At 44.6% G+C, this 13086-nt stretch overlaps 1 protein-coding gene across 1 annotated transcript in view; it reads left to right on the forward strand.

Annotated features, from left to right (window-relative positions):
* Positions 1–13086, forward strand: part of LOC110509422 (ryanodine receptor 1-like) — an 88063-nt gene that overhangs the window by 24519 nt on the left and 50458 nt on the right. Inside the window, exons 30-43 of the mRNA XM_036968227.1 lie at positions 2626–2752; positions 2911–3071; positions 3159–3321; positions 3904–3990; positions 6479–6705; positions 6896–7340; positions 7539–8072; positions 8184–8384; positions 8495–8606; positions 8737–8877; positions 9090–9363; positions 12503–12617; positions 12728–12860; positions 12978–13072. Coding sequence (XP_036824122.1) covers positions 2626–2752; positions 2911–3071; positions 3159–3321; positions 3904–3990; positions 6479–6705; positions 6896–7340; positions 7539–8072; positions 8184–8384; positions 8495–8606; positions 8737–8877; positions 9090–9363; positions 12503–12617; positions 12728–12860; positions 12978–13072 — 2815 coding nt within the window. The remainder of the gene's footprint in view (positions 1–2625; positions 2753–2910; positions 3072–3158; positions 3322–3903; positions 3991–6478; positions 6706–6895; positions 7341–7538; positions 8073–8183; positions 8385–8494; positions 8607–8736; positions 8878–9089; positions 9364–12502; positions 12618–12727; positions 12861–12977; positions 13073–13086) is intronic.

Consider the following 13086-nt stretch of genomic DNA (forward strand, 5'->3'; position numbering starts at 1 on the left):
AGCCCAATGAAACGAAACGCCTAGCAATTGTGTTGCTAGCTGTAGCATCTTTTCAGACTATCCTGACGATATGCAGCTACTTTTTAAAAATGTATTTGGAACTTTTAGCCACTTTTGAAAAGTGACTCAAAGCTATAATGCTCGCATTTTCCCTCTAAATGACACAACCCATTTTCTCTTGTCATAATTTGAGGAACGTTATTGTGTATTCAACGTAATGACGCAGCAAGTCAGCCTGCCTCTTGTCAAATATATATCCCCTATTCAGATTTAGTTCTGCTTTAAATTCTATCGAAAAAGTAAAACCAACCGAACTTCCCAACTTTCTATACCCCAAAATTGAAACGTACCATGTTCTTTGCTAAATTTATTTCGTATGTCAGTCGATTCATAAAACAATATAACATCCTGATGGCACAAAACTTTATCGTATCTCTCCGTTATTCCTTAGAATTCATCAGGTTTAGGTAACTTTCTCTTCTATGATACATTTATTTAAATACGACTGCTGTCTTAATATTTTATTCTAGCAGATCATTTTGGGCAACATCGAAATTGCATCGCCATTATTTTGAATGAATTATTCTCTCAATTCAACCTAAACAACCTATTAAAAACGTTCAGTTCATATCTTATACAAACACTAGCGACCGTCGTCTTTGTCTGAGTCAGACTTTGGGCGCCTCTCTTCATTTCACTTTGTTCTCAGCTCTCTTCCTCGCCGCGGCTAACCACATCCTAGCTGTATTTAGCCCCTCTGCCCGTTGTTTATCTGTCTTGTCTCCACTAACCCTATTTATTTGTTTAATCATTGATTCCAGTTTTTCTTTATTTAAACGTTCATCAAATTCGTACTTCCTCCTCCATGTCTGGCTAAAATAGGTGTTCCTCTTATCTTCTTCCTGCATATATTTCTCATCTCCCGTTAGTTTTGGGCCCTCCTCTGAGGATTTACTACTCATGTTTAATAAATCCTTGCCGCTCCTAGTAGCTATGGTATTTATCACTATCTATGTGTATATATTTCTATGATCTATGTATGTGCTGTTTACCATTACCTAGTCACTATGGTTGTTCTACTGCCTGACTATGTGTGTGTCTCTTTAATGATTACAATCTATGTGTATGGATTTCTATTTGTGTTTTCTCCTTTTTGGAAACCTTATCAATAGCTTTGACTGTCGATCAGATATTAGGTCTTACCTATACAACTATAAGCCCAGGGGTCGTAAATCCCTAGTTAACATCTTATTTCAGGTTGTGTCAGAGGGCTTTTAAAGGACACTAATATCTCGTATCTCACGCCACTATTTTAGGTTTCCCTCTCTCCTGGAACCTCTTGTCTATAGATTTGGCTTTTATCCCATTCCTCCAGATTTAGGCTTCCCTCTCCTCCTTATTTGGACTTTATTTCAGTACTGTTTGTTGAATCGGAACGATGGTCAAATCTCCCAGAGTTTAATTGACCATTCAAGTTATCTTGTACGCATAGAATTCCCTTCCTGTCTCCCCAAGCCTAGTTAATATCCCCTCTTAATCCTATGGGTTATCCTATTTGCACAAGATCACCGTCCTATCTCCCAGCACCTATTTAATATCCCCTCTTAATCTCGGGCGGATATGCCTCTCATGATTAAGTTTAGTTTATTTATGGTAGTGCACTTTACCTGAGGTCATTTCAGACCTGCCAGTGTATATTGGTCATACAAACCCAGTGTATATTGGCCATACAAAACCCTGTGGATCTGTTTGGAATAGTAAAGCTCCTATTAATGATAAATTCGAAACATTTTAGAATATCAAATCAAAGATAACTTAAATCATTCCCCCCAGAATCGAGAATATAGGCTACTGACCTTGTCGCCGACTGGGAAAAGCAATGTTCGTTGGATCTAGTCACCGTCCCTGTCAGTCTGGTGTGTGTACCGGCCTGTTCTTTAACCTTAATTCAGAGGCCAGGTCTTAAAATAACGGGACTAGACCCGCCCGTGCACGATGTTCGGCGTACGACCTTCAGATGGCAAAGACAGTTATTTAGACCCGGCGTTCGAAGGACCAATTGTTGGAGGAATTCAATTCCTATATGTTTATTACCCAATTCAATTAATACACTCAGCCCATTTCTAAGGATTTGTAAGAAACTTATTTGCATAAAATGGGCAGAGACCAGTCTCAAAATCAAGCACTAGCGTTTATTCTCGAGAGTACTGAACATGATACAATTTACAACAGGTTAAATGACGTCATTAGGTTTCAAACTGTCCCGTCCCTCCTCCACTCTGGTACAATGGCAGTATAGTTCTCAAGCCTTCCTACATAGACCCCCACCAGTATAGATCATTTATGACCAGGCCAAAGCCTCCCTGTGTAGATAAGCATTCTAGCCAGTCTGACGATAAGTTAATTTGTTTCTACCAAGGAACAGACAGTCATTGTTCTAATTCTTGATAATAATTACACACATTATATTCAGTACTAGGATTAAAATAAAATGTATACATCTATACAGTAACATAATAGTATTCTGATTAGTCAGTCCTGATTGAAATGTATACATAATTAGTCATTATTGATTAGAAAAATCCCTTAACACCCAACTACGCTGACATTGTGTGTTGCACTCAGGTTCCTGTTCAAGGCCAAGAAGGCAGCTTTAACTTCGCCCCCTGTTGTTCCCACCATGCCCCGTCTGACGGAGGAAGTGGTCCCAGACGACAGAGATGACGATGACATCATCCTCAACACCACCACAGTATGACCTTTAACATCTCTTCAGATCCTCGTGTTTGAACCTTACTTCTCTTCACTGGGACATTTTTGTCTGGAAATGTTTTTTTTAAATTCATTTTTAGTTTTAGGTAGTTCAACTCCTTGTTAATCATGTTTTCTGCTCACATTCTCTGTGTTCAGTACTATTATTCAGTGCGAGTGATTGCGGGACAAGAGCCCAGCGGGGTGTGGGTAGGCTGGATCACCCCTGACTACCACCAATACGACCTGCACTTTGACCTCAGCAAAGTAAGAAATGTCACAGTCACCGTGGGAGATGACAAAGGCAACATACATGACAGGTGAGTAACGCGTCCCTGTGCACACACACACACATGCACAGTATTCACAAAGACATAATACCTTAATATCTTCCGATGTTGTCTCAGTATGAAGCGCAGTAACTGCTACATGGTGTGGGGAGGGGAGTTCAGCAGCTCCCAGCAGACCCGTGTCAGTCAGGAGGACTTTGTGATTGGCTGCCTTATTGACCTTGACACAGGACTCATGACTTTCACAGCCAATGGGAAAGAGATCAACACCTTCTACCAGGTGAGATGCAGTGTTCAGTGTAAACATGTATTCTGCATTGTGTCCCACCACCCGCCAACCCCTCTTTTGCGCTACTGCTACTCTCTGTCCATCATATATGCATAGTCACTTTAACCATATCTACATGTACATACTACCTCAATCAGCCTGACTAACCGGTGTCTGTATGTAGCCTCACTACTTTTATAGCCTCGCTACTGTTTTTCACTGTCTTTTTACTGTTGTTTTATTTTACTTACCTATTGTTCACCTAATACCTTTTTTGTACTGTTGGTTAGAGCCTGTAAGTAAGCATTTCACTGTAAGGTCTACAACTGTTGTATTCGGGCGCACGTGACAAATACACTTCGATTTGATTTGTATTTCATTACTCATGTCAAGGGTTACTGGTTTAATAATAAGCAAAGTACAAACTGCTCTGGGCTTGACTGCTTGATTGATTGAATTTATTAGACAATTTTAAGAAAATAGATAAGAGACACCTCCACATACAATTAAAAAATCATCAAGGATAACACATTAAAGCTCGAAATCTAATTTCCATTGTGGCTTCCTGTGTAACACTGTGGTTGTTTGTTCTAGGTGGAGCCCAACACTAAATTGTTCCCAGCTGTCTTTGTCCTGCCCTCCAGTCAGAACATGCTGCAAGTGGACCTGGGGAAGCTCAAGGTCAGACTCAGCGAGAATCACCCCTCCACTGTCTGTATTTTACAGTGTTACCCCTCCACTGTCTGTATTTTACAGTGTTACCCCTCCACTGTCTGCGTTTTACAGTGTTACCCCTCCACTGTCTGTGTTTTACAGTGTTACCCCTCCACTGGCTGCGTTTTACAGTGTTACCCCTCCACTGTCTGCGTTTTACAGTGTTACCCCTCCACTGGCTGCGTTTTACAGTGTTACCCCTCCACTGTCTGCGTTTTACAGTGTTACCCCTCCACTGTCTGCGTTTTACAGTGTTACCCCTCCACTGTCTGCGTTTTACAGTGTTACCCCTCCACTGTCTGTGTTTTACAGTGTTACCCCTCCACTGTCTGCGTTTTACAGTGTTACCCCTCCACTGTCTGCGTTTTACAGTGTTACCCCTCCACTGTCTGTGTTTTACATTGTTACCCCTCCACTGTGCGTTTTACAGTGTTACCCCTCCACTGTCTGCGTTTTACAGTGTTACCCCTCCACTGTCTGCGTTTTACAGTGTTACCCCTCCACTGTCTGCGTTTTACAGTGTTACCCCTCCACTGTCTGTGTTTTACAGTGTTACCCCTCCACTGTCTGCGTTTTACAGTGTTACCCCTCCACTGTCTGCATTTTACAGTGTTACCCCTCCACTGTCTGCATTTTACAGTGTTACCCCTCCACTGTCTGCATTTTACAGTGTTACCCCTCCACTGTCTGCATTTTACAGTGTTACCCCTCCACTGTCTGCATTTTACAGTGTTACCCCTCTACTGTCTGCATTTTACAGTGTTACCCCTCCACTGTCTGCATTTTACAGTGTTACCCCTCCACTGTGCGTTTTATAGTATTACCCCTCCACTGTGCGTTTTATAGTATTACCTCTCCGCTGTCTGCATTTTACAGTGTTACCCCTCCACTGTCTGCATTTTACAGTGTTACCCCTCCACTGTCTGCGTTTTACAGTGTTACCCCTCCACTGTCTGCATTTTACAGTGTTACCCCTCCACTGTCTGCATTTTACAGTGTTACCCCTCCACTGTCTGCATTTTACAGTGTTACCCCTCTATTGTCTGTGTTTTACAGTGTTACCCCTCCACTGTCTGCGTTTTACAGTGTTACCCCTCCACTGTCTGCATTTTACAGTGTTACCCCTCCACTGTCTGCATTTTACAGTGCTACCCCTCCACTGTCTGCATTTTACAGTGTTACCCCTCCACTGTCTGCATTTTACAGTGTTACCCCTCCACTGTCTGCATTTTACAGTGTTACCCCTCCACTGTCTGCATTTTACAGTGTTACCCCTCCACTGTCTGCATTTTACAGTGTTACCCCTCCACTGTCTGCATTTTACAGTGTTACCCCTCCACTGTCTGCATTTTACAGTGTTACCCCTCCACTTTGCGTTTTATAGTATTACCCCTCCACTGTCTGCATTTTACAGTGTTACCCCTCTACTGTCTGCATTTTACAGTGTTACCCCTCTACTGTCTGCGTTTTACAGTGTTACCCCTCCACTGTCTGTATTTTACAGTGTTACCCCTCTACTGTCTGTGTTTTACAGTGTTACCCCTCAACTGTCTGCATTTTACAGTGTTACCCCTCCACTGTCTGTATTTTACAGTGTTACCCCTCCACTGTCTGTATTTTACAGTGTTACCCCTCCACTGTCTGTATTTTACAGTGTTACCCCTCCACTGTCTGCGTTTTACAGTGTTACCCCTCCACTGTCTGCGTTTTACAGTGTTACCCCTCCACTGTCTGCGTTTTACAGTGTTACCCCTCCACTGTCTGCGTTCTACAGTGTTACCCCTCCACTGTCTGTGTTTTACAGTGTTACCCCTCCACTGTGCTTCTTACAGTGTTACCCCTCTACTGTCTGCGTTTTACAGTGTTACCCCTCCACTGTCTGCGTTTTACAGTGTTACCCCTCTACTGTCTGCGTTTTAGTGTTACCCCTCCACTGTCTGTGTTTTACAGTGTTACCCCTCCACTTTCTGCGTTTTACAGTGTTACCCCTCCACTGTCTGTGTTTTACATTGTTACCCCTCCACTGTGCGTTTTACAGTGTTACCCCTCCACTGTCTGCGTTTTACAGTGTTACCCCTCCACTGTCTGCGTTTTACAGTGTTACCCCTCCACTGTCTGCGTTTTACAGTGTTACCCCTCCACTGTCTGCGTTTTATAGTGTTACCCCTCCACTGTCTGCGTTTTACAGTGTTACCCCTCCACTGTCTGTATTTTACAGTGTTACCCCTCCACTGTCTGCGTTTTATAGTGTTACCCCTCCACTGTCTGTATTTTACAGTGTTACCCCTCCACTGTCTGTATTTTACAGTGTTACCCCTCCACTGTCTGCGTTTTACAGTGTTATGGATGTTTTCTATTTCATTCTGTATTTTTACCCTCAAGGATACTCAAGCTATTATTTCACTTCAACGACGACCCTTCTACTCTGCAATGTATGTGTTTGTTCTCTCCTCAGAACATCATGCCTATTTCAGCAGCCATGTTCCGCAGTGAGCGTAAGAACCCGGTCCCTCAGTGTCCTCCCAGGCTGGATGTCCAGATGCTTACCCCAGTCATTTGGAGCCGCATGCCAAACCACTTCCTGTCCCCAGAGATGGGCCGTGTGAACGACAGGCACGGCTGGATGGTGGAGTGCAGAGAGCCTATCACAATGATGGCCCTGCACATCCCTGAGGAGAACAGGTCAGAACACTGCCACCATTGCTGACATCTAAACAGAAGATTATTGTATTTGATTGTGAAATGGATTTCAGTCTTAGCTATAGTATTGGGAAAGACATATAAACAGGAGCCATTTTGGCTCTGATGCAATAGATTTGTCCAAATCTGTACAGCCTTGGGCCATACTGTCCTCTGCCTCTGTCCCGTCTAGATGTATTGACATCCTGGAGTTGTCGGAGCGTATGGACCTGCTGAAGTTCCACTACCACACTCTGAAACTGTACGGCTCAGTCTGTGCTCTGGGGAACAACCGCGTGGCTCATGCCCTGTGCAGCCATGTTGACGAATCCCAGCTATTCTACGCCATAGAGAACACCTACCTGCCTGGACCAATGAGGAGTGGCTACTACGATCTGCTCATCAGCATTCACCTGGAGTCGGCCAAGCGGAACCGCCTCATGACCAATAAGGAGTTCATTGTGCCCATGACTGAAGAGACGCTCAGCATCAACCTCAACTCAGACACTGACAAATCCCATGCTTTACCAGGGGTGGGCCTCACTACCTGTCTGCGCCCCAAACTCCACTTCTCCCCCACTGGGTTTGTAGGGGCAGACCTGGATATCTACACCCTCAGCCCCTTCATCCCCCTACATGTAAGGAGCCTCATAGGTTTGCAATCTTTTCAACTTTCAATAAATTTCCTGTTTTCCAGAAATCCTGGTTGGAGGATTCCGGATTTCCTCCTTATTCCCTCCTTTTGCAACACTGAGCCAGACTGATGGAGGGAGAGGGGAAAGATATTCTGTTTGAACTGACTGATGGTCATGAAAGTGTGTCTCTCTCTCCTGTAGGTGCTGAAGGCAAAGGCCCTGACCATGCTGACAGAAGCTGTCCAGGATGGTGGTCAAGCCATGCGGGATCCTGTAGGAGGCAGCGTTGAGTTCCACTTTGTCCCCATCCTCAAGCTCATCAGCACCCTGCTCATCATGGGTGTGTTTGATAATGAAGATGTCAAGCACATCCTGAAGATGATAGAGCCTACAGTGTTCAGTGGAGAGGCAGAGGCTGCTGCCCAGGGAGAGGGGGACCAAACACTGGCCCTCAAAGAACGGGGGTTGAAGGTGAAGGAAGAAGAGGAGGGAGCAGTAGAGAGCGGACATGAAACAGAAATGGAGGATGAGGGGATGGGTGAGGAAGATGAGGAAATGGAGGCAGAGCTAGAGGAGTTGGAGCCTATAGAAAAAGAGGAAGACAAGGGGGAGGATGACGGAGAGAAAGGTGCTGAGGAGACTGAGAAGGAGGTGAAGCATGGAGAGGCAGAAGAACAAGTAGGTCTGGAAGAGGGATTACTGCACATGAAGCTTCCAGAGTCTGTCAAACTACAGGTTGGTGTGTGTGTTTTTCAGTTCGCTGTAACTTTCACTATCCTCCTTAGTTTGATGAATTACCCTAATCTATGTGGCTAAGTCTCAGGTCATTCTCTCTCTGTCGGTCAGATGTGCACTCTGCTGCAGTATTTCTGTGACTGTGAGTTGCGCCACAGGGTGGAGGCCATCATAGCCTTCTCAGACCAGTTTGTGAGCCAGCTGCAGGCCAACCAGAGAGCCCGCTACAACGAGCTCATGCTGGCGTATACCATGACCGCTGCTGAGACCGCTCGCAAGACCCTTGAGTTCCGCTCCCCACCACAGGAGCAGGTACCCTCCGCCTCAGCCACTGTCTACCGGAGGATAAAGTACACTGTCACACTTGTAACAGTACATGAAAGGTAACAACATCTTACTGTTTGTCTCTTTTTGATATGCAGGTCAACATGCTGATGAACTTGAAGAACATTGCAGAGGATGAGGATTGTCCTGTGCCTGACGAGGTCCGCGATGCCCTGCAGGCTTTTCACAAGAACCTGCTGTTTCACTGCAGTCAGTCAAGCTCTTACTTTACTCTCCACGTGTAACTTAGAATTTCACTTGTATATCAAAGAGGGCCAATAGTTGAGATGAAAAGTTTTCAGCTAATGTCAATGATGTATCACCCCTGATGTCATGTCAGGTGTACATATCGAAGAGGAAGAGGTAGTGGAGGAGTTGGATATGTCTCTCAAAGGGCGACTCCTCCGAATGCTGGACAAGTTGAGGCACCTCCGTAAGAAGAAGGTAGAGGAGGAGAAACCTGAGGAGGAGAACAAACCCAGTGAGTCTCACTCTCTATCAGCTGTCCCAGTTAAAAACGGTAAAATCAAGCCAAAAATGTACCATCAATCTCAGTCTAGTCGCCATGGGATAGTTTTATTCGGTTTCAGCAATCAATTATTTTCAGGTTAAAATGATTTTTATCACTAACACAACAAAAAACAGACAATTGATCAATTAACTGATGTCCCTCCTCTATAACCACCCCACCAGGCACCCTCCAGGAGCTGATCACCCACACCATGGTCCACTGGGCCCAGGAGTCATTCATCCAGAACCCTGAGCTGGTGCGTCTGATGTTCAGCCTGCTGCACCGTCAGTATGACGGGCTGGGGGAGCTGATCCGGGCCCTGCCCAAGGCCTACACCATCAACGCCATCTCCATAAAGGATACCATGGACCTGCTGGAGTGCCTGGGACAGATCCGCTCACTGCTCATCGTCCAGATGGGCCCCGAGGAGGAGAGGCTCATGATCCAGAGCATCGGGTCAGTACAGAGAAGACATTATAAACTGGGTGGTTCAAGCTCTGAATGCTTTTTTTTTACTGTTCTAATTACATTGGTAACCAGTTTATAATAGCAATAAGGCACCTTTGGGGTTTGTGGCCATATATCTTTATTTTACTTATTGAACCTTTATTTAACTAGGCAAGTCAGTTAAGAACAAATTGTTATTTACAATGATGGCCTACCAAAAGGCAAAAGTTTTCCTTGGAGGACGGGGGCTGGGATTAAAAATAAAAAATAAAAATACAGGACAAAACACAAATCACAACAAGAGAGACAACATTACATAAAGAAAGACCTAAGACAACAACATAGCATGGCAGAAACACATGACAACAACAGCATGGTAGCAACACAACATGGTAGCAACACAACATGGCAGCAGCACAACATGGTAGCAGCACAAAACAGGGACAAAGGTTATTGGGCACAGACAACAGCACAAAGGGCAAGAAGGTAGAGACAACAATACATCACGCAAGCAGCCACAACTGTCAGTAAGAGTGTCCATGATTATGTTTTTGAATGAAGAGATTGAGATAAAACTGTCCAGTTTGAGTGTTTGTTGCAGCTTGTTCCAGTCTCTAGCTGCAGCGAACTGAAATGACGAGTGACCCAGGGATGTGTGTGCTTTGGGGACCTATTAACAGAATGTGACTGGCAGAACGGGTGTTGTATGTGGAGGATTAGGGCTGCAGTAAATGTTTCAGATAGTGGGGAGTGAGGCCTAAGAGAGGTTATAAATAAGCATCAACCAGTGGTTCTTGTGACAGGTATACAGAGATGACCAGTTTATAGAGGAGTATAGAGTGTAGTGATGTGTCCTATAAGGAGCATTGGTGGCAAATCTGATGGCTGAATGGTAAAGAACATCTCGCTCAAGAGCACCCTTACCTGCCAATCTATACATTACGTCTCCGTAATCTAGCATGGGTAGGATGGTCATCTGAATCAGAGTTAGTTTGGCAGCTGGGGTGAAAGAGGAGCAATTACGATAGAGGAAACAAAGTCTAAATTTAACTTTAGACTGCAGCTTTGATATGTGCTGAGAAAGGACAGTGTACCATCTAGCCATACTCCCAAGTACTTGTATGAGGTGACTACCTCAAGCTCTAAACCCTCAGAGGTAGTAATCACACCTGTGGGGAGAGGGGCATTCTTCTTACCAAACCATATGATCTTTGTTTTGGAGGTTTTCAGAACAAGGTTAAGGGCAGAGAAATATTGTTGGACACTAAGACAGCTTTGTTGTAGAGAGTTTAACACAACATTTGGGAAGAGGCCAGCTGAGACTGTATCATCTGCATATAAATGGATGAGAGAGCTTCCTACTGCCTGAGCGATGTTGTTAATGTAAATTCGGAAGAGGTTGGGGCCTAGAATCGAGCCTTGGGGTACACCCTTGGTGACAGGCAGTGCCTGAGACAGCGAATGTTCTGACTTTATACACTGCACTCTTTAAGAGAGGTAGTTAACAAACCAGGCCAAAGACCCCTCAGAGACACTAATACTCCTTAGCCGGCCCACAAGAATGGAACGGTCTACCGTATCAAAAGCTTTGGCCAAGTCAATAAAAATAGCAGCACAACATTGCTTAGAATGAAGGGCAATAGTGACATCATTTAGTACCTTTAAGGTTGCAGTGACACACCCATATTCTGAGCGGAAACCAGATTGCATACCAGAGAGAATACTATAGACATCAAGAAAGCCAGTCAGTTGATTGACAAGTTTTTCCAACACTTTGATAAACAGGGCAAAATAGAAATAGGCCTTTAACAGTTTGGATCAGCTTGATCTCCCCTTTAAATAGAGGACGCAACGTGGCTGCCTTCCAAGCAATGGGAACCTCCCCAGAGAGGAGAGACAGGTTAAAAATGTTAGAGATAGGCTTGGCGATTATAGGGGCAGCAACCTTAAAGAAGAAAGTGTCTAAACCATCTGACCCAGATGTTTTTTTTAGGGTCAAGTTTAAGGTGCTCCATTAGCACCTTGGATTCAGTGACTGCCTCCAGGGAGAAACTTTGTAGCGGGACAGGGGAAAAAGAGGGAGAAGCATCAGGGATAGTTTCATTAGAAGGGGTGGGAGATGAGGAAATGTCGGACAGGCAAGGAGGCATGGCTGAGTCATATAGGAATCCTGACTTAGTGAAGTGGTGATTAAAGAGCTCAGCCATGTGCTTCTTGTCAGTAACAACCATATCATCAACTTTAAGGGACATGGGCAGCTGTGAGGAGGAGGCTTCATTCTCCAGGTCATTAACCATTTTCCAGAACTTCCGGATAGCCTGAGTGCACTTATTTCTCCTTTGCCTGAACGAGAGCCAGTCAGCCTGAGTATGCGTGTGCCGAGCCTTTCGGCAAATGGAATTCTTGAGGTGGAGTAACTCTGCAAGATCACGGTTGAACCAGGGGCTGAACCTGTTTTTAATTCTCATTTTCTTTATGGGAGCGTGTTTGTTAACAATATCACTGAAAATATTAAAAAAAGAAGGTCCAAGCATCATCGACAGAGATGATTCTATACCATTTTACAGAGGCCAGGAAGGCTTGCTCATTAAAGTTTTTTAGCAAGTGTCTATGACAAATCAGGACTGGTCGTTTCACTGAGCAGCCATTACGAACACTGGCAGTAAAACAGTGATCACTAAGTCATTACAGAAAACACCAGACTGATACCTATCAGGATTGTTTGTGAGTATAACATCGATGAGAGTAGCCTTTTCTGGGTGTTTAGAGTCATACCATGTGGGATTGGTAATAATCTGAGAAATATTTATGGAATCCCCATTGCTTTAGGACTTCGGTAGGTGGTTTAAGCATGTCCCAGTTTAGGTCACCTAACAGGACAAATTCAGACTTAGTGTAAGGGGCCAGGAGAGAGCCTAGGGCAGGTATGGTACAGGCCGGTGCTGATGGACGATGATAACACCCAGCAACAGTCAACAAAGAGCTATTTGAAAGTATCTAGGCACTCTGCATTGTGTCATGCATAAGAACATCCCTTAGCCGTGGTATATTGGCCATATACCAGAACCCCACGGGCCTTATTGCTTTAGTATACCGGAGAGAGAACTGGAGGAACTGAGAATCAGCATGAGCCTTCTTTCTCCATCAGGAACATCATGAGCAACAAAGTGTTTTATCAGCACCCCAACCTGATGCGTGCGCTGGGCATGCACGAGACTGTCATGGAGGTGATGGTCAACGTGCTGGGTGGTGGTGACTCCAAGGTGAAGTGGTTATATGCTTCATAACTACAGGATCAATGCTTGTCTGCAAATTCAAATGCGTAACATATTTTTACACTGTAGTCATTCACCCTACATGTGTTCTTCTGCAGGAGATCAGATTCCCTCGTATGGTCACCAACTGCTGTCGTTTCCTGTGCTACTTCTGTCGTATCAGTCGTCAGAACCAACGCTCCATGTTCGATCACCTCAGCTACCTGCTTCAGAACAGCGGCATCGGCCTTGGTGAGGGACATTGATATCTTCTTCCAATACAAGTTTATATTATTGTATAAATGGGAAAGAAAGGTTGACATAATTCCTCTAAAGGCAGAAACTGAACGTGTCATGGATGTCTTTCAGGAATGCGTGGCTCCACCCCTCTAGACGTAGCTGCAGCATCCTGTATTGATAACAATGAGCTGGCTCTGGCGCTACAGGAACAAGACCTGGAGAAGGTTGGACACCCCCA

This window comes from Oncorhynchus mykiss, chromosome Y (genome assembly GCF_013265735.2).
Source record: "Oncorhynchus mykiss isolate Arlee chromosome Y, USDA_OmykA_1.1, whole genome shotgun sequence".
Classification (NCBI taxonomy): domain Eukaryota; kingdom Metazoa; phylum Chordata; class Actinopteri; order Salmoniformes; family Salmonidae; genus Oncorhynchus; species Oncorhynchus mykiss.